Here is a 26,472-nt window from a genome sequence, read left to right as displayed (position 1 = left end):
GTGCTACACTAGTTTTGGTTGTCAAAAATAGCTGATGTTAAACTTAAGGTTCTGTTTTTTTTCTATCTAATGGAGTTTTTGTAATGGTCGAATAAATGACTCCACGGATGTACTTATCGTTGTTTTCGGAAATTCAAGATGATGTTTGTGGCGTTTGTGTAAACGAATAATAATAGTTAGATATGGATAGTCCACATCTTCAATGCCTCTTCATTGACGTCTTCAGTTGACAAAACTCTCCTTAGGAGCGAGTGCTTGTACAATACCTCATATATATATAAAACAAACTTCCACCATATGTTTGTCTTAATTGTTGTGTGATAAATAACTGTTTATCGAACAGCATTTATCTCTTCTTTTTCTGCTTTGTATATATAGGTAAAAAAAGAACACAGAACGGTTTTCAATCGATTTCATGTGATATCACGCTCAGAAGGAATGGTTTATCTACTTAGTTGACATATTTACAAACTATATAAATATAGTTAAACCTTTATTCTCTTTCTATTTTACATTAACAAAATTGAGCTTCTAAAGTTTCCCCATTTGTCTTTATCGGTACTTTGGGATTAATAGTAAAGATTATTTCACGATGTTTATAAGTGTTTTTGTTAGAATTGTAAAAGTAATGGGCAAGTATATGATATTAGGTTATAAATGTGAGATGAAATAGTATTTTTCAAACCCAAAATAAATTTACAAATGTACATTGTACTTGCAAGCGTGTTTTGGGCTGCAAATAATCAGAAATTGTGTAAACCACTGACTAACAGTTTATGCATTGTAGCGCAAGTTAATGTTGGATCAAAACTAGTCTCATAGGTCAGAACTTAATTAAAATGGACACGGTAAATAATGTAGCTAATATATCGATTTATCTAGGATCTTACAACATCATAAAATAATAACTTTAAATAACTAAAATGCATTAAATTAATCAGTTATGTTACTATTTCTGTTGCGGTTAATGATATTTGACACGCAAATTATTATATATAAAACAGACGATTGTAATACCACTACAGGTTAGGGCGATTTGTTCCTTGAGTGAAAAAGTCTGTCAGCTAGTTTTGTTTTCATTATACTTTTAATATAGTGGGGTTCCTCAGAATGTTTACTTTACTTTTATTTATCCTTTTATATGTGGCCTAAATGTATTTAAATAAGGTTAACTTTACAGCAAAATGAAACTGAATCCTCAGATCAGTTTTTTTAAATGGGCTGTGGTCTGTTACGTAGAAGTTAAATATCGCACATTCCTATTGGTAACAAAATTCACATTAAATATAATTCAGATAATCTGTATTTGTTTTATTTCATTTATTCATCGTTTTTAGGTAGCTTGACAAGATTTTAAAAGCTGTCATAATTACCTAATTCACAAAATAAACTGCTGAAAGCTAAACCACGAAATGCAAATGTTAGTTGTATGGTATTGTTTGCTTTCACTGTTATGGTCTTTATGCTGGGAAAAGTGAATCGGTGTCTAAAACTGCTCATCGCATAAACCCCGAAAACGTAACGAAGGGTCACATTAATTTATCTTGCTCTTACAATTAACATCGATATTTCTATCGAGTATGTGTTAGTTACAAAAGTGCATTATTAAACACGAATAGTTTTGCAGGGGATGGGGAGTGTACATATCAATCTGTCATCCACCCAGTTCAGTTAGGATATCAGGATGCCATGTATGTATGTGTGTGTGTGTGTGTTTTCTACGTGTTTAAATCCACGGACGAGAAGACGGGAAACTGTCGTCAGTTCGTCGCATGTAACAAACATGAATATCGTATTTCATAACCCAACTAAACACGCATCTCCCTCCCACACTAGTTTGTTGTTCCATCTGTGTAGCGTCCGTTAGTATGGAAACGGGCCAGGTGACTTTGTGCGCTTGTTGTTAAAACTTTAGATCATAGATCAAGCTGTTGTATATTATGCCAGATGTTGAATAGGTTTTACGCTTTTTTTTCTCTCTCTAAGCGACTCTTGCATGAACTCTCCACTACAGAAAAGTACACTGCTTCATTACCCATATTATAAGTTGTAAGGCATTGCAACAGCATGGTGTCTTGATAAACAACACGCGAACTAACATTTCTCCATTTTTCTCATGGTTCTGTATTCAAAGCTTCTGCTTAGTTTGTAAAAAGTGCTGCGTAATAATTCACAAAATTACAGTTGTATTTCTACTACGGTAGCAGTCATTAACACTTGCACAATTTATTTGGTGGTCAGATGAATGTGTTTTATATAGAGTTGGGAATAACAATTTTATTTTCAGTGAAAAAGACATCTTTTTTGTCATTAATTCCTGCTTGAACGATATTTTACCCAATATTAAAAACTTTTATATATTTTTGTGTTTTACTAATTATTATTTACGACGTATTTTATATTTTACTTTCATAAACTTCCTAGTAGCACTGAGCCATTTCTATGCATTCTTCAACACGAACAATTTTATTTTTGAGACATCCTGTTTCGAGTTTGTTCTGGCAGCGGCGTCATGTGTAGCGCGAGCGTCGTCCCAGCTGCTCACACGGGCTCCTTCGTTCTGTCTCTTTATGTATCTACCCCAGTTGCTTTTCCCTTTCCTCGTTTTCTCTTCCCACATCTAACCAGGTGCTAATGAACGGGAATAGCGTAGTTCTACGTCCTGGACAACAGCATAAAAACTTTTTTAAATCACTCGTATTCTTTCCATTCACGAGTTTTTACTGATGAATATACAGAAAACGTCCCTTGGTAACGTTATTGTTATTTAAGAGTAATTAATGGATTGTACAGTTTTTTTCTGTTAACATAATGTTTTGAATATTTGATCCTTTCACCGCGCAATTAACTTCCAGGCTGATTTCTCAAGAAAGTGTCAAGTATCAACCACAAAATGAAAATTATGAATTTGACCCTTTCTATTACTTTTTCAATATTGAACTAAGCTAAATTTTCTACATCTAACAGTCTAACAACGTCTAACTTAGTTTTGCCTAAGTCAGTAAGAGGTAAGAATCTTCACAAAATATAAAACAAGTTATTTAGATAACTATATTCAAGTTTCAAACAAGGTGTCTTTATATATGTGTTGTTGCAAAGTTGAGAGTTTTTTAATGATGCGCATAAACGTCTAGGTTTCACGGTATAGAACACAGATGGCAGCACTCATGAATGTTTGACGATTATTTCTCGTACATGGGAATAATCCTACATGTTGCAGCAGAGGGAAATGTTTTTGGTAGCCATGGGGTAAATCGGAATTTTGCAGTCAGTGGAAATAAATGGTTATTCAGATATATTCTTACTGTGCAGCGAAAGGGTTAGTGTACAGATTGCAACTGTATTTAAGACCTAAATTTAAACGATTTGTATTAACGTACCTAGTGCAGTTGACTTCTGGGTTATGTAATATATATACTTGCATTGTATGCACAGTATGTGTTTGTGAATTTATCATATAGCATTTACTTATTTGTGTGAATTGCCGTTTGTAATTATTTTCATTTGTAAAGGCAGAAGAAAAAAGTTATGGTAGAAACGCTTGTATATAATTATAACCCATTTTAACGATTTTTACAAGTCACATGCCGAGAGAAATGAATAGGTTGATGAAGATAAAGGAATTCAGGGCACTGGACTTTATTACAATTGCGTGCTGAAAACACACAATTTTTTACAGTAAAATTTATTCATATTAGGAAAATGCATTATTTCTTTGGTTATTTAGTTTCAGTGAATCCAATATGTTTGGTTTAATGCCAGTAAAATATTTTGATGAACACACAGCTTATTTAAGAACATATTAGCATATTTCAGAGAGATGTTTGGGACGCTAACCATACTCAGGTTTCCAACTGATATAGTAATCTTCCAAATACAGTATATGTCTTTAAGTCAGTGCATAAGTTCTAGGAAATTTGTGTTATTAAAACTGAAGGTGGCTTCTACAAAAGTGGTTTGATCGGGAATGATGGTTTGGTGCATTTAAAGTTGTAAGTATAATCACGATCTAGCGTGTGTTCGTATATAAGTGCTGTTTGTTTGGCCTATTTCATATTGAGCGTATACGTAATATCTTCCCTTTTGGCTACTGCTTTTTCTGTACATCACACATTAGATTTGTTGGCATTTGACAGAATGGTATCACGTGCACTATTGGTTTTCGTGGAAGTGGCATTTATGTCGTAACAAATTAAATGACCCCACATTTTATTTTGTTTTGTAAGTATTACACACACACACAAATACATGCTCGCCCCTTTAGCTGTGAGGGCGTAGTAATGTGACGGTCAATCCCACCATTTATTGGTAAAAGAGTAGTCCAACAGTTAGCGGTGGGTGATGATGACTAGCTGCCTTCTCTCTAGTCTCTTACTGCAAAATTTACAGACAGCTAGCACAGATAGCCCTCGTGTAGCTCTGCGCGAAATTCGAACACAAACAAAAATTAATCATGGATGGTTACTGAGATCATCTGAAGTTTAAAAAAATATGTACATTCTATTGTTAATGACAGTATTAACATCATGATTGTCAGCAAAACCTGATTAGAAATTTAACACATTATGTTGGTACACTCAAATTACAACTTATTTTTGAACAACTACGATTCATAAATCTATGGCGCCATTTTGAACGTAAATCAGATTTTTATTACCTTTCTGATTTGCGCACGTGGCCGTACCCAGTTTTTATATAAAGCTATATCCGTTACCATGTTGTTTCTTTATGTACCTGCCCAACTAGCGAATTTTTTTAATACCGTGGTTGTACTCTTTATTTACCGAAAATGAATTTTTTGTTGTTAAATAAAATATGTTGAAAACCCGTTTTTAAAACCACGGTAATTAGTCACACACTGTCTAACAACAGGGAATTAGTCATACTCTCTCTGTCTTACAATAGTTATAGTATAAACTAAGATATTTTTAAGCGTTAAGTATACAATTTCTCTAATTTTTTCCCGTTATTGTGACCTTCAATGGAACGAGTGTGGCTAAGTTACAACTGGTTTTCATATTGCAAAACCATATTTTGTTGTGAAGTGTTATGTTAATTTAGAGTTAAAATTTTTCGTGTCTTTGTTTGTATGCAAACTAAATAAATTGTAGTTAATAAACAGTATATACAGAAATAAATAAACGTTGGAGTTTCGTAGATTTTTCTAGCGGAAGTTATTTTGAGCAACAAGTGACACGTAAAATAAAAAGCTGTAATGTAAGTCTAAATAAAAGAAATAGCTGTAGTGCAATTCTACAATGTACGGAAATTGATAAACTACGTTAAATTACATGAAGAAAATGATCCGGAGATAGTATCAGGTACCGTCAACTGGATAGTTTTAAAAGTCGGTCTAATATTAATTTGAACTTCTCGTGTGGTTATAATGAAAATTGGTTGATATTTTACTTTTGTGTGTATGTAACCCCTCAGTGGCACACCGAGATGTTTGCGGATTCACTATGCTAGAATCCTGGTTTCGATACCCGGGTGGGCAGAAAAACGATAGCTCATTGTGTTGTTTTATGCGTAACATCAAACAAACAACTAGCAAAATAAGATTACTTTGTGGTTTGACCAGTAGAAATGATTTACAAAAGTTCACTCTTTTAAAGGCGTTCCAGGTTCGTGTAAGATTGCTGCTCACTCGCGTTAACTTTTTGGTGAATGTCATATCATCAAAGTACTTAAAACGAATTATAAATATGCACATAATTATGACAGTTACATCATCAAAAGTGTTTTGTTTTTTTTTAACCGCTGTCAAAGACTAGTTGGTGCTCTGTTTTGTTTATAAAACGTTGATTGTTTTTATAGACCATGATATATATTATCTATCAGATTTTTCAGCATAATTTTTCTTATTGTTAGGTTGAGAAAAGTACACGTTTATTTATTGTAGAAGAGAGGTTACGAATCTATTATGTTTTATTATGGCGGGAGGTTTTTAGCGGAGTTAAAACAGTGTTCGTCTTAAGTTACTTGTACTTGGTGTATTACCTGTAGAAACAATTAACTTGTTAACAGAAGTCTATATATATAATCATTATTTACACATGTAGAGTGCTAAGGTATTGCTGTTTATGAGTGGATAAGTTATTAAACTTTGAACAGGCTATTTAATCGTAAAACCAACGTAAAATTATTTGTTTTTATTGTTAATTAAATACGTTAATAACTTAAACTTTAAATGTAACAATATGAATCAAATAAAACGAAAGTAAGTTGTTTATTTGGTCAGTAAAAAGTTACAAGTGTTGTTCAAATTGTATCTTACACAATAGCGATAAAAGTGAAAGAATTGTTTTAGATAAATTTGAAGTCGCTTTGTTAAGTTTAAAACGAACTGGAATGACTTAAACTGTCATTATAATAGATTATTAGTGTATCATTATTTTTGGCCATTTTAATATGAACTGTAAATAAGTAGCCGTAAACGTGTTTTCGAACTGTGGAACACAATGGAATGGTGCATTTTAGAACTAGATGTTTGATCTAGAGTGTCAAAATTGTTATTGGTTATCCATTGAGTATTATTGTGCTAATAATTATATAAAAATACTAATTTTGTTATGGACGATTATATTTTGTGGCTAAAACATGATTTTCGTCGTGTGCGTGTGTGTTCTTATAGCAAAGCCACATCGGACTTTCTGCTGTGTCCACCGAGGGGAATGAAACTCCTGATTTTATTATTGTAAATCTGTAAACCTTAAAGCTTTTCGAGCGGGGGACATTCGTTCAGTGATTAAATTTTATCAGAAATTAATTTTTCTGTACTATTCGTAATATCAAAAATCTTTTAAGTGCATCACCGAGTGCAGAACCGAAATGGGGTAGAATTAGGCAAATGTTGCATGTGTGAAATTAAAATAGTCATCATTTGACACTTAACCATATTTCTAAACCGATAACACAATGAATGATAAATTAATTACAGTCGTGTAAAATCTTTTACTTTGAATATTAAATTTACCTATTTAACACTTTTTTTGATTCTGTAGTTTTTGTAAAAGTTATAGGGATTAAGTTTTGCCAATTCCGTAGTATCAGTTGTATAATTAATCAACTTAACTGAATTATATATAATTTTGTTTGATAGATGGCGTCACGGGACAAACTAATAAGCAACATTTGCCACCCGGAGTAACAGAGAAGGATCTTAATCTCTTTAGAAAAGCTCAGCAAATTGCGTTACAAGTAAGTTATTAGGGTAGTATTGAAAAAAAAAAAAAAAATCACTTGATTTTTTTACAGTAAGTAAAAGCATTATTAATGCTTAAAAACTTATTTATTTTAATATTTTATTTGACAGTGTCTTAACATACTTAATAGTTTTATATTCAAATTTATATTAAACCAAGTTATTGAATACAGATTTTTTCAGTTGCAACTATTTTGAAATGAAAGACGTTTTATGTGATAATTAATAGTGTGGTCTCTGCGTACCCCAGAATTGTTTTAATGCATGTTTCACTCTGCATATATTTATTGTTTTAAAACTAATATCCCTGTATTATTTTCATTACTTAAAAAAAATTACGTATGGGAATATTTAGGCTACCCTTAATAAAAGTTGTGCCAATTAGTTAGTATAAATACAAATAACTTCACATCAAAAATCTTAAAAATAAACATCTCAGGTCTGTTTTGGATTTTATCACGAAATTAGTAACTGTTTGATTTATGAGGAATGTTATCAACATCTTGAAAGACTGAATCAAAATCCACATCTTTACAATACAACATAGAAAATTTTTGGGAATACCTAGGTAGGTTCATTTTAAAGGTTAGACTGCAGCCTTCCAGTTGTTAAAAAAGCAAAAAGTCAAGTTGCAGCATACATTCTTTCAAATGTAACTGATAGCATGCCCTAAATAATAGTAGGAACTATTCAGGTCAAGATCTATGTTATACTACACTGCAAGAGTGATTACCAAGACAAAACCTCTTTACGATTTAAAATGTCTGAGTGACTTTGGTAGGTTACTATAGCTTGATCTTTTTTTTTTCTTATTTAGAAGTAATGCATTACTTTGACTTATGAGATGTGATAAAAAGTTCTAATACTTCTCTTTTATTCCAAAAAACAATGTATATACATCAGTATTATATGCTATGCCCTTCAAAGTAATCTCCCCCAGCTGATACACACTAGTTCCAACATTCCTGCCACTTTTGGAAGCAAAGCTGGAAGTTTTCAACAGTTATGCAACTAAGTTCTGCTTTCACATTATTATGAATAATTGGAATGTCATCAAATCTTTCCTTTCAACTTAATTTTGATTTCTGGGAACAACAAAAAAATCACACAGGACAAGATTGGGAGAATACTGGGGGTGTGGTATCACTGGAATGTTTTTTTTTTCTGCTAAAAATTCTTGAACAGACATAGCAGTGTGTGAAGGTGTGTTGTCATGATGAAGAAACCAGTGAACATTTTTCCACAGCTTATGGCAATTTCTTCTAACTTTCTCCCTCAGGCAAATTAAGATCTTTTTATAAAAGGCCTAGTTAACTGTCTTTTACCTTAGTAACCATTTCATCGGTAGATGATGTCAACTGTTGCCCAGAACATAGGTCATCGTTGACTGATTCCCAGCCATCTTGGAAGCGTTTTATCCACTGATAAACGACAGCCTTACTTAAGCAGTCATCACTGAGGGCAGTTCTTAACTTTTGAGGATTTATCTTCCTCCTTTACCATTTTTCACACTAAACTTGATGCAAACACGTTGCTCTTCTTTTCTGTCCATTTTTTTTACAATGGGGAAAAGAGATATGTCTGTTTTTGAACACTTTTTTTGCAACATGGGTATAAGCTCTGGAGAAATTGCTTGTTCATGGGGTAGATCATTATTTGTACTTTGTACACACCTTAGCAAAGCTCACTGCTCCTGTACTGGCACCTGTAACAGAAGAAGTCTTGGAACTTTTTGATCAGGCCTCATACATAGTTAACTGTTCTAAAAACTGTGCATGTGATTTAATATTTGTTCTATTTGAAAAAAAACTGTAAAATTATAAAAAGTATATTTATGTTTTGTTGTTTGATTTGTGTTGAAGTTACTCAAAAATATTGCAGCTGGTCAGAGTTTCAATGGTTCTTGCATCTTGAACTGAGTGTCTAACAAATATAGTTTTTAATAATGAAGTTTTCTTCCATTATGAGCTGGGGCTAGGAGGTCAGAAGTTTTTTGCTAAAGTTGGGTATTCTTTTAGCATTTTAGTCATTAATATAAACCTCATAACGTGTAGCAGGAAAATGCAGTAAACTTATTGTGGTGAATTTGTGACAAATAAGCATGCTATTTTAATTGTTAGAACTTGTAAGTTCATCTTGTAAGTCAGTGTTCCAGAACACTGAACTACAAAAAGCAACTATGATTCAGGTGAGTGATTGATGTAAACTTCATACTTTATTTCTGATATTTTAGGCTACTGTGCATGGTACATCACCAGTGGAGCCTCCTACCCGTTATCCAGTTTCTATAGAATTTGGATGTTATGAGATTCAAACATGGTATTCGTCTCCTTTCCCACAAGAGTATGCAAGGTAAAACTGCTATTTTTTAGTCTCTCACCTAATGAAACAGCCCTTGGTTCTGTAATTTTTAATCTCTTTATATTTTTGTAAGAAAGAAACCTGAAATCCAGTCTATTGCTTCTAAGTAAATAATGTATGTTTTAAAACCTATTTGAATATAGGTTTATTGTAGAGATAGGTTCTGTTTGAACTGTTTTTTTTATAAGTGCTGAGCTTCAGACTGATTAATATTTGACCTTTTCTCTTTTTAACTTGGAATTCGTATTGTTAACTGTTGGCCCAGCATGGCCGGGTGGGTTAACGTGTTCGTCTCGTAATCTGAGGGTCGTGGGTTCAAATCCCCATCACACCAAACATGCTCATCCTTTCAGCCATGGGAGCATTATAATGTGATGGTAAATCCCACTATTTGTTGATAAAAGAGTAGCCCAAGAGTTGGCAGTGGGTGGTGATGACTAGCTGCCTTCCCTCTAGTCTTATGCTGCAAAAATAGGCACAGCTAGTGCAGCCCCTCGTGTAGCTTTGCATGAAATTCAAAGACAAACCATTAACTATTGAAAAGAAATGTTTTATAGGAAACTTGGAAATGTTTTTATTGAAAGAATAATTTCATAATTTTATTTTTGTGCAGTGTGAGAATAGTATATGATCTTTTCCCATTGCTTCTAAATATTTATTTTGTAAAGTGGATATATATCTGAAATTTTCTTTTCTTATTTTTAGATTTCCTAAACTTTTTTTCTGTGAATTTTGTCTAAAGTACCTGAAAAGTAAAAATATTTTACAAAGACACAGGGTGAGTGTTTACATTGATTGTTAGCTTTAAGTAATATGAATCTGGAAAAGAAAAGTAACTGAAATCAAAAACAGTGAAGTAAACATCAATATATTTAATATGCAAGGAAATTGACTTTATACTGTAGTATAGTATTAAAGTTTACATACATTGTATGGAACACGAGCGAAATTATTAAAGAACTTATCCTTTTTTACATGTTAATTATTTATAGATAGCGATGAATATTTAAAATTCATTCTGTGAAACAGAGTTTTTAGATTAATAAACTTAGTATACATATCTGTAAGATAATTCTTAATATACAAAGGAATGAAGAAATGTGTTGAAATTATAAATAGGTTCAGACTTTTTTTTTTTCTCTACATTATTTGATTCAAGCTTTAGATTACTCTTTCTGTTGCTACATCTTTACTACCCTGAAGTGTAAATTGTAGATAGTGTGGTTCTGTTTTAGTATCAGACTTTTTTCATGTAATAGTGACCTGCATATGTATATACATAAAAAGTCCCTCCTCTCCAGTATGTCAGGTTTACAGACTTTTGTTGCTGAATTGCAGGAATTAATTCTCCACGTCAGATAGAGTAAAGATAGCTTAAAGAACAATTTGGAAAAATTAAATTTATGGCATGCATTTTTAAATATTTCCTTTATAAATTTAGTATCATTGTGATAAAATGCATGATTGAAAGATTCTTTATAAACTAGTTAATGGAAATAAGCATTATAAAGGTAAATAATTCAATCAGACAAACATTAAATACTTCTGATATTTTAGTTGTGCTCATACCAACATTTAATTTTGTTATTGAAGTACTGTGATAGTAAATAAGGTGACAGTAATGAGTTAGTTTGTGACATCCAGATGCTGAGATGTGATTAGAATTGAGATAAGAAAATAACTTCCTTTACTCTTTCAGCAAAAAAGTTTACAATAAAAACAGTGCAACAGGGAAGTTTTTAATAGTCTCTTATCCAGAAAAGACATCTAATGTAACAACAGATACATTCTTAGGTTGAAATAAATGTTTGAAATCTTTGCAGCTGGGGAAGATATTATTATTCTTTTGATTTGTTAACTCAGTTACATTTTTTTGTAAAGAAACCCTGTGATATGCTGCCTAACTGTGCTATTAACCTTCTTTACTGAATCAAAAATAAGCTAACTAACAAGTTTGTGCAGTTGGTGTCATAACAACTCTATTTTTTAGTCAGTCAATCTGATACATTAAAAACATGGTTCAGAGATGTCGGTAATAAAATCCCTTAAAAGTAAAGTTTAATAAAAAAAATGTTCAGAATGAGTTAAATTATTGAACAGATGGAATAAAATATATTTTATTTACAGCTGTTCACTTATTTGTTTCTTAATTTACTATTCTGATAAAAATAAATTATCAGATTTAATATATATATATATATATACATGAGAAGTAATGAAACTTTGTAGAATGGACGGCATCTGCCTGTTGTGGAGACACAAGTGTAGAGGACGATGTTTTGAAAGTCTTCTGTCTTTCATTTTTGGGTCAGTTTGTGTGTAAGGTGTTTTCAGTCTTTTATAGTGTCCTGGTGGATTGTGAAGAGCATGTTGTGATTGGTTGGATTATCATTTGCTCATTCTACAAAGTTTCATCATGGATACTCTGCCTAAACAATCTGTCAAAGAATGTGATAAGTTGGTTTTGGGTATAAATATTCTTGTATATACAGTTTTTTTTCATGTTAACTGAAATAAATATAAAAGTTACAAACCATAAGTCTAACATTTTGTATATCTAGAAGTCATCAGTAAAATATATTTTGGAAAGGCTTCTAAAGTAAAGATAGATGTATTCTAAGGTTGAATTGTTTGTAGCTGGAGAATGTGATTATATTTTGATGTGCAAACTGAGTTAGTTCTTTTTTTTTAACAGAGAAAATGTTTCTGGACCCATCCGCCTGCCACAGAAATCTACAGAAAGAATGATCTTTCAGTCTTCGAAGTGGATGGTAATATAAACAAAATATATTGTCAAAACCTTTGTCTACTTGCCAAACTTTTCTTGGATCATAAAACCCTCTATTATGATGTTGAGCCATTCCTGTTCTATGTTCTCACAAAAAATGACAATAAAGGATGTCATTTTGTTGGATACTTTTCCAAGGTAATATTTGGATGTTTGTATGAGAATATAGATATTGCACTATAATTTTTCTTAATGAATTTTGAGGTGTATTTAAAATACTTATATATAAAAATACTTATTTGATAGTGTAAAGCATCATTCATCTCTCTGTTAGTTTCACCTGTCTTTATTTGCATCACCAAAATATTCTCATTGTATTAGAAATAGGTTTTTATTTAGCTATCACAACAAAAATTTAAACTTTTTCATTTAAGGTTTTGTTGTGAGGCATGTCTGAGTTAATTGTAAAATCTGACCAGTTAAAGCACTTGTTTTATGTGGAAGTAATTTACACTGATAAACAATTGTGAGTAGCATACCTTCTATCTTCCTGACACATCTGTAGTAAAACAAAGTTTTCATACAATATGAAATATAGGTTATATCTGTCATGAGTGGTAATGGTGAGCATTACAGTGTATTATACAAATAAGAAATTACTTCATTAATATTTTTAAAAGTATTAGTCTAAATTATAAACATGGAATGAGGTCTACAGAACTTTAAACTGGTAATTTTCTTCTAAAGAGGTTTCCTTTCAGTTTTATTTGTGATATTCTTAATGTTATTATTATTATTTGTGTTTGTTGCAATATAGGAGACTTATTCAGCTATTGTAAGTGTAATGTCTTTATAAATATGTACATGTTACTGGAATAATTTGCAAGTAATAATAAAAAAATTCTTATCATAAAATGTTGTATTTATTACACAGGAAAAAAATTCATTAGGAAGGTAGCAAACTTATTGTGGATACTGCTACAATTAGTTAGTGTCTTTTAAAATAAATGTTATTAGGTATTAGCTAAACTAAGACTGGTAATAAGATTAGGTAAAGATTATAAGCCCATTTTTATCAATCCTTGCATATGGTAACATTTTACTGTTGGAGTTGAAAAATTGTATTCTTGTGCATTCAGGAAATTTGTTCTGCAAGTTATTTTATCTGTTCTACAGGTAGACTCGTAGAAATGAGACAAAGCTACTGAACTCTGAATTATAATTGAAAGAACAAAATTATTTCTAGCATCTTTTTTACTTCTAAGTAACTTCAATTACAAATATTTCAAGTAATAAAGGTCTACCAATAATTTCTTTATTTTATACCTTCTTACCATGCTTTATTTTCTTACACCACTGTTTTATTATTAATGGTTAAATTACTAGTTTACAAGGTATTATTATTATTATAAAACATGCTTGAACAAGCTCATTGTTTTGAAATCCATGTTCTGTAAAAGATGTGAAAATCAAATTAAAAAATTAAAAGTGTGTGTTCTATTAATACTATCTTTAACGGTACAGAAAGTTTATGTCGAATGTAATTGGTGTGAAATAAATTGTTTACTACAGATTAACATGCCTACAAACCAAGGTTAACATGGGATTAAGAATCTAATCACCACACACATTCACTGAGAGTTTTTAGATGTGTTGGAAATATTTATATCTTTTTTGTTCTTTTGTTTCAGGAAAAACATTGTCAACAGAAGTATAATGTATCATGTATTATGACAATGCCACAGTACCAAAGAAAGGGATATGGGCGATTTTTGATTGATTTTAGTAAGTCTGACCAATCGTATATAACCTGATAAGGTATTCCAATGCCTAATGAAAATTCTAACAAAAGCAAATTAATTTCCTACACAAAAACATTTTAAGCACAAAGAAAAATGAGGAAAAACTGAGGTTATAAAAATATTGTATGTGTATTATTAGAATTAGTTAATTCATTTCCTTTTTATAGACATATGTTTGTTTACCTAATTTTTGATATCAGAGTTGTAGTTCATTGACATGTTAGTATCAGAAGTTTGCCTTATTTTGGAGGAGAAAAAAAGTAATTGGAATTGTTATGTTTTTGTTATTTTCTAAATTTCACAATGACCAATAAATAATTCATATGGTAGATCATTCGAACAGTTTGTTTATGCACAGTTTGAAAAATAATCCATTTAGAACATGAATTATTAATATTAGAATATAAGTGCATACCACTGTATGTCTATTTTCAGTCCAATATTTTATGAATAGAAAGATGCATGTTATTCAACCAATAAAAAAAATTGTGTTTAACAGAATTGTCTGTGACAAAGTGAGGATTTTTACACAAAATTTAAAGAATGTTTAACAGTTTGATTATTTATTTTTAGGCTATCTTTTAACAAGAAAAGAAGGACTTGTTGGAACACCAGAGAAACCTTTATCAGACTTGGGCCGGTTAAGCTATTACTCATACTGGAAAAGTGTCACTTTAGAACATCTTTACAAATGCAAAGAAGAAAGTCCAAACATAGAGGGTGAATAATTATAAATATTCTTGCATGTTTCTTTTGTACTTACACCTTGTTTGAAATTATAAATATTAGCATTTCTCTGTTTACAGTATCTAAAGTTTAAAGCAGTGTCTAACTGCAAAATTTGTATGAGTAAAAGCTGTTACTTTCATTTAACTCTGTTGCTGTGGGCTCAGTGTGAGGGACTGACCTCATAACCGTTTTGTGCTTGTTATAGTTTTCATACTATAAGTTTTAATGAAGTAGATATACCTTTGTGAAGTTTTCCAGGTTTTCAGTAAACATTATGAGGCTTTTGTACACAAAATATCAGATATTTTTATTAAGTTTTAAAAATTTTTAAGTAATGAATTACTGATGCATATTTAATTTTGAATGTTTGCTTTCCAACATGCTGAGTAATTTTTATTTTAAAATTATAAATACTTTTGTGTATTGGAAAAATGTCAAATTTCACTTGCAACATCTTTATAACTTCCATATCGCTATTTTTTTTATATTTTATCTTTTATTTTCACTAACGTTTCTCTTCATAGGTTTCCTCAATTTAACTAACCTTGTAATCATCATATCCAATCAGGGAATAGATATAAATTATTGTTTATTTCAATGTAGAATGACTACAGATTATAAAACAAAAAGACTTATTTATATAAAATAGCTTGCATCTCATAAAATTATACATTAGTGTCTACTTATTACATTGACCTTTGAGCTATGTCTGACTAACATTATAGAAGGTGCAATGACACAGTGCATATACACTTGTGTTATGGTATCCAGTAATATAAACTGACCTTTACGAAGTGCCTGTCTTGGCTTTGTTCTAGTGGACCAGTAATTTGTGCAGTACAACCACATTTGGTTATAATGCATTAAATATCTATCTGTCTGTGTGTGTGCGTGTCTATATATATTATTGCTATTTACAAATAAATTTTTAAATTTCTGTATTTTTACTAAAACATAGAACAATTAATAAAGAAATATAGGAAACCGTGATATCTTCTATTTACAATTGTAAAGAAGTTTGATTTCCTGTCATATCTGGCATGTTGTACCTTACCAGATTTTTTACTTTCAAAAGTCTTACAAAAATCACATGGGGGAAATTTTGAGTTTTTGATTAGTTATAAGTCAACAGTAGAGCAATTGTGTTTTTAGTTGGTTTGAATAATAGAAAATATTTATTTAGTTAATCAGGGAACAATTATTTGCATTGTGATATCTTGGCAAATAGAAAGATAGGGGGTTCTTTTTTGATATTCTAGTTTGTCAGTGTTTGGTAATTTGAGTTTTTAATTTGTAAGAATCTGTAGAGTTTGTATTTGGACATCACAAACATCTAATTTGAACCAAAAATGCATTTAACATACCATATGACATACAGAAAACAGTATTTAATTTTTTTTTAATATTTACTTTTAAATTAAGAAATTAACTAATGTATAATACTACAATTTGATACCAAATTTATTGACATACATTAATTTTAAGTAGTAATTCAGTAAAATTTTGAATGTAAGTCTACAAATATGATGACATGCCCTTTGACCCCCTGACCATAGGAAAACCTGTAGCAGTAATGTTAAATGTCTTTTCTTTTGCTATTTGCTTAGGGATTAGTTTGGGTATATCAATTAAGATTGGGTGAAAGGTTTAGCATGTATACTTTCAAGGTTTACATAGTGGTGCTCAGAATTGATCAGAATAATTGAGCCTGCACAATAGAAAGGATATCTAGAAAAATCTTACTGATTTACAGTTTGCTTTTTGGATTGTTAATTAGATGCAGTTCAAAGAGCAATAAAATTAAATAAAAACAAATGTAAACTTTTAAAAGTCTTAAGCTGTTTAGGATAAATAATTATAATTTTTTTGTTACAATCTGCAATCATTCTTAGAAGAAGAAAGTGTAATTTAGATTTATTTTGTATTTTTTGATAATGATTAAAAGAAGTAGAAGTTTTAGAGGTTACTCAAATAAAGTTTTAAAATTGTAAGATAAAAAAATTATTTTTTAATCTGAAATGAAACTCACTTTCCACTTAGACGGGTCAAAGTTGTATGCAATAAGCTGATAGAATGTGTTCACAAACAGACCTTTAGTAAATGTACTTGATTAGAAAATCTGAGTTTTTGAATACAAAATACTTGTAATATTTACTAAAAGACTGCCAAATTTTATAAAGATTCATATACTACATCAAAAATTCTAGTATGTATACTTTCATGGTTACATGGTGATTGCAAGGTTGGTCAAAATAATTGAGCTAGCACAGAGGGAGGCTATGTACAAAAACTTCAGTGATGTTTTAAAGTTTTGCAAGCTCTTGTGTAAAAGTCTGTATCAGATTTATTGGTCCAGTGAGGGTATATTATATACAAAAAAATTGATACCTGAAGGTGCAAAAATGTAAGGAAACTCATTAGAAAGTTCATAGACTTGTATAATCATTAAAATACACCATTGTGCTTTTAGTTGGTTTGAATTATAGAAAACATTTCTCAGTTACCAGTAGATGTTTCAAAGTAGTGCCTGAATAAAATGTTAGTGTAGGTGACATTTGTTGCTTTCATTTAAAAGTTGTTTGTTTTAACTTTTTTGCTTGGGAATTGTTTCAGATATATCAGCTAAAACTGGAATCAGTCCAGCAGATATAATTTCAATACTTCAACATTTTGAAATGCTTAAATTTGAAAATGACAGGTAAGCTTTCAATTTTTATGATTTATCTTGCAAGCTATTATAAAGTACTTGTATTAATTAAATCAATAGCTTTATAAGTTAATAACTGAGTAGTCACAATTACTGTAAAATTATCATTGTGCAGGGTGAGATTAAACAGTAATAAAACATTGATTTTTTATATTTATAAATATTGGTTCTTATTAAAATACTGGTTTCAAGGTACAGAATGTAGTATTTGAAGTCTTCTTAAGAAGGTTTTCTTTGTCTTAGTTTTTTCAGTTTCTATTCCTGAAGAGTTAATGTTACCTCATTTTAGTTTTATAATTTGTATTGAGCAATATCTGGTTTAAAGTACAATTGAGATTTTTTAAATTAAAAAATATTGTTTTGAGAACTAACAATTTTTGATCTAAATATTGAATTGTAGTGCATATTGTGTCATGATTTCAAACTATAAAAGAATATTTTATATTGTGGATGTTTTCTTTTGTTATTAAGCTGGTTGTGACATTGGTAAAAAGCTAGCAATTTATTAGCTATGTGTGAACATAAACATGACCAATTACTTTATTTGGTGGTAGTTATCTAATTCAATTTATTTACAGTAGGTTAAATCAAATGTTCTTTTACAAATAAAAATGAAACATTCTATGGTTTTCCAAGAAGAAGTAATGTCTTTCTTTAATGATTTTTGTGGTATCATAGCATTGAAGTTTTTATTGGTATTTATAACCAGATTACAAGCTAATCAGAGACAAAGTTTTTATTTTTTTAAGTGCCCAAAATTGACTGTTTCTTGTACTAAAATGTTACCTTGATTTATTTTTAGTTATCTGATTGAATTGTAGCCCATAAACTTAACAGTTTTCACCTGATACTATCTGACTAATTTAAAGGACCAAGGATTAGTTTGAGAATTGTAGAACAATTAAACTTTGCAGTTGTCCACCATTGAATCTAGAATAATGGATATTTTCTAACAATGTTTTAGCCTGTTTTCTCACCAAATACTGTTTTTAGTTTTGATTTCTTCTCTTTAATTCTTAACTCTGACTGGGATTGTTGTACTCTTCTTGTAAATGGTTTAACCTTAAAAAGAATTGTTTATTGTGAAACAATTTGCAATAAAATGGCTTGGTAGTGACTTTGTTATTTGAAGAAGGAAGTAAAAGCTTTTTTTGAAACAAGTTATTTAGTTAAATTAATTTCGCAGACATTAAATTCAGTCTAAAGGCCCAGCAGGTTGATGTTAACATCATGTAGTGAATTGCATTGGGTCAGAAGGTTATATTACATTACCTATATAAACAGTTCTAAAGATTAATATTTATCAGTGTATAAGCTAGTAAATCATGATGAGAAGCAGTCAAAGAAATGCATTATTGGTAGTTTGATCAAAACCTTCAGTAACTAAGCTCAAACAAAACATTTTTATTATTTACAAAATCATTTTATTTCTTATACAAAACTATCTGGCAAGAAGTATTTTTGTAATTATCATGTTTTTTTCAGATTGAATGTAATCATAAAAAAGACATTTATTGAGGATTATTTAAAGAATGTATCAGCTAGTAAAGACAGAAGATTGTGTTTGGATCCCAGTTGTTTGAGGTGGACACCTGTAATTTCCAATTTATTACTCAATCAAGAAAATAGTGAAACTGAAAAAGTAAGGAAGATTTGCTAAGTTATTCCTTATGCTCATAGCAATTTGCAAAAAAACTTGTATTATTCTAAAATATATGTAGCTTTAATGATATTAAGGCTCAAAGTTAAAATAATCATGTAATTTTGAATTAATTTGGTTAAAATTACTTGTGTATTATACAAGAAGTGGATCTTGTGTTCTTGTTTCATAGTTTGATACTATATATTATGACATGTGTCTTGGAAGTTAGAAAACAGAATTGCTCCAAATAGAGCAGTGCAAGATGTCTTGTTGTTTTCATTTTGCTGATGTCTATTTTCTTTGAACCAGTAAAACATTTTGTGAACATTTGGGGATGGGTTATTTACAATGTTACTGTAGGTTCTACTTTTCCAAGCAAGACCACTGTAAATTCTATAAAAAATAAGAATCAAAGCTGAAAGAACAGAATGTCATACACTAGTTATACAGATAATCATTTCAATTTTAATGGCTTTCTTTTTATGTTACTAGCAAGAGTGGCCAATGTAGATACTCGGTTGTGGTTATCAGCAGTTGAGTTAATAACTACATATGTAAAAACAGCTGGTTTGGGTTGAGAAAATTTTTTATCCACAGGAGCGAACAACATTTCAACCTTCTTCGGTCATCGTCAGGTTCATAAAGAAAGTAAGAGGTAACTGACTGATAGCTGACCACATGTTTGAAGGGGATTGTGTAACTGAGTGTAGGAATGTAGAGAGCGTGCTTAGATGTTTGATTATATTTATTAATATAGGTATAAACCAATACAAAGTGAACCTGACAATGACAGAAGAAGGTCAAAACGTTGTTCGCTCCTCTGGATAAAAAAATTTTCTCAACCCAAACCAGCCATTTTTACATATATATTTTTCTCTACAAATGGGTTTTCTCATCATCACTGAGTTAATAACTATTGAGTGGTTTTCCCTTCAAGCAGTACTGTTGTTAGTAGTGTTCTAAATTGGATGTAGTAAAAAGGGCAAACTAATTTCTTTAGTTATGTAAAAGAAACAAAGTCCTGCAGCATTTGTTCATTTTAAATTGCCTGAGATCTGAATAACAAAGCAACTAAGTACACAAAAAGTTGCATTTTTATGGAATATATAACATTTTTTTATTCAGTTCATTTAAGAGAAAAACAAAATTTTGAGATTAATAAAATTATCCAAACATTATTTTTCAGTCTTGAAGTAAAATTAATGCTCAAGTTTAAACTATGAAAAAAATGAGCAGAGCTCATAATTCTGAGAATGGCTCAACTAAACTTTGTTGAATGATAGTTTGGAACAAGGACAATGTTAATCACTGTCAGTAATTCCCTTCAACTGAGCAGTTATTATCTTTGATGTAAATTATAGATGACATTGCATCCACACATAAAAAACATTTATTAAATTTTCTGTATTGCAACATATTTAAAGTGTGGGGAGAAGGCATGCAAATGTCTTATGTATCTCAAAGAGTGCACAAGGATTCTCCATAAAGGAACTCAATGAAAAAAGGCTGTTTTAATTATATTCACTTCCTGCTTTGACCTACAACCTCTGAACTTTGGCTTATAAGACACTTCCAAACAATGACCATTAAATGAAACACTGTGAAAGGATGTTGGCTGTTAGAAATGTATCATAGAAAGCCCCCTACTGCAACTGTTTTGGCTGCTACCTCTTAATACAAAGTCATCCTAACCTTCACACAGTGTATACTATGTTTAAAGTATATGTATATTGATTTCTTAAAACTTACACAAAACCTTTGGTGAGGTAATAATGAATATTGTAATATGTTATAAATGAATTGTGTGAAATTTTAGGATTTTTGTGTTATTTATTGTAGCATTCACCAACACTTTTTTTATGTACATGACACACATGTGTACATCATCTTGTTTGAAATCAACAACTGAAATAGTGCTGTACTTCTTCTGCTGAAAACTTTTAGCTTAAAAAAACCTTAAAAATTTCTGGTCTATTTATAAAAGGTGGATAATGGCATGGTTTAGGATAGTTTCAGCCAAAGAGATATAAATATTATCAGATGCTATCACCATCTGATAGGTAAATTGGGAATTTTAACTGGATACTGACAGTGTCTGCTCAGGTGTAAGGAGTTAATAGTACTAACAATCATTATATTCACATTAAAAACCACAATTGTTGGATTTTATTAAAGGCTTACAAAAGTTAGTTGAAAATTGTTGTTTGGATTATAGTGTAAATAATCAAATTTAGGTTTAGACTATATTTGTTCATGTTCATAAGTGTATACTAATATTGTGCTGAAAACCCTATGTGCAAGAAACTGTATTTGCAAAACCTTATTTCAGTCAATTTTAAGTACCAAAATTGCACTCTAATTAGAAATATTAATTCCTGCCTCTTTCTTTTTTATATTTTTGGTATCAAAAACACTAAACAATGTGCTTAAAAGAATGTCACACAGTGTTGCTCTTTACTTAGAATACATTCTCGATACCTGTTAAATTACATAGTTGACAAATTCATCCTTATAAACAATGACAGTGCACTTTAAAATTTTAGTGTGAAATTAATGTGGTACAATGAAATGTGGGTAACGGTGGAAAATATTTGCATTGTGATGGAATAAAGCATTTTAGTCTTATTTTCATGATTTTTTTACATAACAAATGCTGTTTAAAAATAGTTTTAAAGATTCTGAATGCATTTGTTAAAGTAATTTGTAATGAATTGTAATAATAATTATTAAAAAAATATATGTGCATACTGTGCTTCATGTTGTGGTTTCCAGTAAGATCCTTGATAAATTTTGTTGCCTGTAGCTTAATTTTGAACTGTTTAAACAGATGGAAGAGAAACTTGATTCTAGACAAGAACTTTGTAAATCTACAAATGAATCACTAGAAACTAATCGGCCATCAATAACAGACACAAGAGAAATGGACCAAAGCAGAAATGTACCACACACAATAATAGATAAGAAGATTGAAGATACAGAAAAACCAACAAATAAACTTAAGGAGGACACCAAAGCAAACAAGAACAAAACTCAAGACTCAAAGGCAGTTAAAAATAAAATGCATCATCATGAAGACTCAAAGGCAAGTAAAAATAAAACTTTACAAGATTCAAAAACAAGTAAAGTTCTTGTAGTCACAAAGAATGATGATAAAGCTCAGGAGGACACAGATACAATTAAAAACAAATTTCTAGAAGACACAAAAATGGTTAAAAGCAAAGATCAAGATGACACAAAGACAGTTAAAAGCAAAGTTCCAAATGAAATGGAGATGGTTATAAGCAAAGTTCAAAATGAAACGGAGATGGTTAAAAGCAAAGTTCAAGATAATACAAAAATGGAGAAAAGCAAGACTGAAGAAGACACAAAAACAAACAAGAAGGTTGAAGATAATGTAAAGGCTGAAAAAAGCAAAGGAGATGAACAATTCAAAATCAGTTCCCATTCATCAAAGAAAAAAGACAAATCAAAGAAAAAAAATCTTTTGAAACTAAAAAGGAAGAGGAAGCGAGAGCATTTTTCAGACAAACACAAGAGTTCCTTCAGTTCAACTTGTGAATTAGAGGACATAGAACCAAAGAAGAAAAAACAGAAAAAAGATCACAGTACAAGCTCGAAAAATAATGCATTAAATGTTGAAAATTCTCACAAGGAACATGGATCTTCTGAAAAACATACTAGCCAAAAGGAAGGAAAGTCAAAAAAGAAGAAAAACAAGAAGAAAAAGTTGGCAGCATTGAAGGAGGAATTAAAGCTTGCAGATGGTGAGTTTTGTCCTTTCAAATAGCTTTGTTTATGCAATCAGAAAGTAATCTATCCATTTAACATGAAAACGTTTTGATCTAACATTAGGAAATCAGTTATTATGCATATTTTTATGTAAAATACACGACTCGTTTTCTTTTTTTCTAAAATATTTGACACATTGCCCAGTGCTACAGTAATTTGTGTTTCGACATTCAAAGTGTAATTATTAAAATTAGTTCTAATTTGTTTCAATCATTTTCTACCAGATTCTAGTAAAGAAATGATGCTTAAACATAAAGTGGTTAACTATATAAGTAAAAATTCGACAAGGTGAACTTTTGTTTATGTAATATCTGCAAGTGTCTTGTTAAACTAGATACTGCTTTCTCACTTATTTTTCTTTATTTTAATGTGGTATTTCTTGTTCTTTTATTTATGTCTGTCAATAAACTGTATGTCTTGTGCTTATAAAAGCAATATAAACTTGTGCTGTAGTGTTACACTGAAAACAAAATGATGTATGTATATATTCTTCTGGCTTGGGGTTCTATTGATAAGCAGTTGACCAACCGAGCACTAAATGTAGCAGTACTACTGCTAATGCAGATGGAATTCTTGAGTCTTGATAAAACATTGTGTGTTTTGTGATTAAAATGCTATTTTAAAAAATAAGTAATAAAAAAGCATGTGTACTTTGCTGAACAGAATGTTCAACAGTATTAAAAAGGTTTTGGGACTTGCATGATTTTTGTTGTATGTAATTTTACTAACAAAATTAACCCTGTTGAAAAAATAAGGTTTATTACTTAATATGTTAAAAGCATGCTATACAAATGCACTTTATAGATTCAAATAGAATTTATTAGTTAAACAATTTGAAGTTTTGGATTGTCAGTTTTGGTTTATGCTTCAGTGAATGCTTCTAAAGAAGCTGTAAAACAAACATTGAATGTCTAATTAAATAAAAACATTTTGGTGTTATAAGGTTATTTCTAGTATTAATGTCTTCTGTATATCAATATACAATAAATATAATTTATGTTGCTTTTTTCTATTTACATTGTATGACATTTTTGTTTGTAGGTGAACATGAAAAATTCAGTCAGAAGTCTCACAAGTCTGAAAAATCTAGCAAAAAAACAAAGCATCATTCAGAGAAGTCAAAGAGTGGAGGCTCTCCACAGAAGAAACAGAAATCAAAGAAATCGGGAAGATCATCAGACAAAAAGAGTAGCAGTAAACGCAAGAAACGAAAGAAATTGAGGAATGCCATGGCCTCCACATGTAGTACATCACATGGTACAGAAGAAACCCCAGAGTCAGAGTCTGTACTTATGCCACCTGTTCTTGTGCCAGCTATCCCTGCTTTTAATGCAACTTTAGTCCAAGGTCATCACAGTCCATCTTATGAGTTAGAATCATCACCCCCAGTCCTACAGGCATCAGTAACAGAACAACCTGAAAAACCGTTGTCTGAGGAAATAATTTATGTGAACGAAGACATATTGACCACTGAAGGAAAACCAATGACTACAATAGCAAGTATAAAATTAAAAGTAAGTTTACTTTTCTTTCTTCAGTTAGATTTTATTAAAAAAATATAAAGTTATTTATTTTCTTTTTTCTTTCCAACTACTTTAAATTATAACTACGTTAACCCTTTCTTGACAGGTCATGGGTCAAAGGCCATGTCATCATGTTTGTTGACTTACACTTAAAATTTTATTGAACTGCTATTTTGGAATTTGTCAGTATGTTTGGAATGGAATTGTAGATTATAATAATATATGAGTTTATTTCTTAATTTAAAATTAAATATTTATATAACAATCTAAAAATAGTTTAGTAATTCACATAAAATATTGAATTCAACACTGTTTAAAATAAGATGTTTGTGATGTCAACATGCTAAGTCTATAGTTTTATAGAAATTAGGAACTCAAATTACCAATATAAACAAGCTAGAATATAAAATGAAAACTTCTAATATTTTCATTTTGCTGAGATATGGCTTATGTACTGAATCAAACATTGTGACCCTGTTCACTTTTTTCCATTTTTAGAAATGGTCCGTTATATACGTTTACTTCAATATTTGACATGTGAATATCCAGTTGACAGCTTAGAATGTCTCCCTAGTGGTTTTCTAAGCCAGTTTAATTTGAAAAGGTACAACATTGTTTTGAAACCAAAACTTACAAAGAAGATAGGTTGTGTCTTTAGTCTGCTCGATGTTTCATATTTTTTGTAAACCTAAATGCATCTTAGTTATTAAGCTTAATAAATTATAATGTAATTTTGTAGTATCAGTATAGTTATTTATTATTTTTTTGTTTATGCAACTATATATACACACACAGCCCATTAAAAAAAATTGTTTGATATCCTGCATGTGAGAAATTTTAAAAGGCTCATCAACGTGTGTCCAGCAGCAACCAAGTTTAAAGGTTGTGGTGAGAAGAGATAATTGTTTGCTTTACTTCTTGATTTATTGTTCTATATTTTAAGAAGAATGAATTTATTTCTGAATAGTAATAATCTACATACATATATAATAGTTGAAATGTGACTGTATGTTATGAAATACTTGTCCACTAAAAATAGTCAAGACAGGTAAGACTAAAGGTTAATTTTATATTATGGGATATGTAACTTGAGTGCATGTGCACTGCGTCAGTGCAAGTTACATAATGTTAGCTATGTATGACTTTGTGTGTGTATAGAATTATGAGACTTAAGCTACTTATACTAAACGTTTTTTTGTGTTATTATATGTAGTCATTCTAGCACAAAAATGGATATTTTATATTTATTTTCTAAGTTTTTTATTATGGTTATGAGGTTGGTCAAGTGACAGACACCCATGTAGAGTATAGAAAATGATACAAAATATAGTTTTACTGAAAACAAACATTTGAAATATATTTAGGAGGTTTTAGAGATTATACAAATCATATTTGAGAATTTTGGGATGAAGAATAGTTTTCTTATTCATAACATGAAATCACTTTGCTCTCAGACTAGTAACGAAATGGACTTTGTTTTAATAAACAAATGTGTGGTTAAAATATTTCATTAAAAATATCTGATTTTTGTTTACAAAAAAACTTGTAATATTACTGAAAGTCGGTAAATTTTGTGAACATACACATGCTGTATTAAAAGTTATAGTGCAAAAACTCATGCAGAGGTGTAGATAAACTTGTTTATTTTATACCACACTCATTGCAGTAGGGTTAAATAATCTTCAATATCTATATAGTAGCAAAAGAATCTTTTTTTTAATATAATTTAAATTTCAGCATATAAAACATGTTGGATATTTTTAGTAATTACCAATGTGTACTAGACATAAATTATGACTGGTTAACTGTGAACAACCCAGTTGCTTCAAATAAATATTTGTAATTCAGCAAAATGTACAATATTTTTTGTTTTGTTTTTTCATATAAGAATTGAACTGAGGTTCATACCTACAATCTTCACATTTTTTACTCTAACCTGATGAAATATTCTTCAAAATTCTCTATGATCTAAAAACTAAAGAAGAGA

The 26,472-nt window shown here is 30.2% G+C and overlaps 1 protein-coding gene across 4 annotated transcripts in view; it reads left to right on the top strand.

The window, feature by feature from the left end:
- LOC143246272 (uncharacterized) overlaps positions 1–26,472 on the top strand; it is a 94,793-nt gene that overhangs the window by 63,338 nt on the left and 4,983 nt on the right. For all 4 annotated transcript variants that reach the window (XM_076492725.1, XM_076492723.1, XM_076492724.1 and 1 more), the window contains 10 exons: positions 7,103–7,200; positions 9,438–9,556; positions 10,271–10,343; positions 12,261–12,491; positions 13,985–14,078; positions 14,669–14,815; positions 17,438–17,522; positions 19,017–19,173; positions 22,001–22,937; positions 24,004–24,476. In XM_076492725.1, the coding sequence (XP_076348840.1) occupies positions 7,103–7,200; positions 9,438–9,556; positions 10,271–10,343; positions 12,261–12,491; positions 13,985–14,078; positions 14,669–14,815; positions 17,438–17,522; positions 19,017–19,173; positions 22,001–22,937; positions 24,004–24,476 (2,414 nt within the window). The remainder of the gene's footprint in view (positions 1–7,102; positions 7,201–9,437; positions 9,557–10,270; positions 10,344–12,260; positions 12,492–13,984; positions 14,079–14,668; positions 14,816–17,437; positions 17,523–19,016; positions 19,174–22,000; positions 22,938–24,003; positions 24,477–26,472) is intronic.

The sequence above is a fragment of the Tachypleus tridentatus genome, chromosome 3 (assembly GCF_004210375.1).
Source record: "Tachypleus tridentatus isolate NWPU-2018 chromosome 3, ASM421037v1, whole genome shotgun sequence".
NCBI classification, from domain to species: domain Eukaryota; kingdom Metazoa; phylum Arthropoda; class Merostomata; order Xiphosura; family Limulidae; genus Tachypleus; species Tachypleus tridentatus.
The sequence above is the reverse complement of the archived record's forward strand: the minus strand, read 5'-3'. Positions and strand labels throughout refer to the sequence as shown.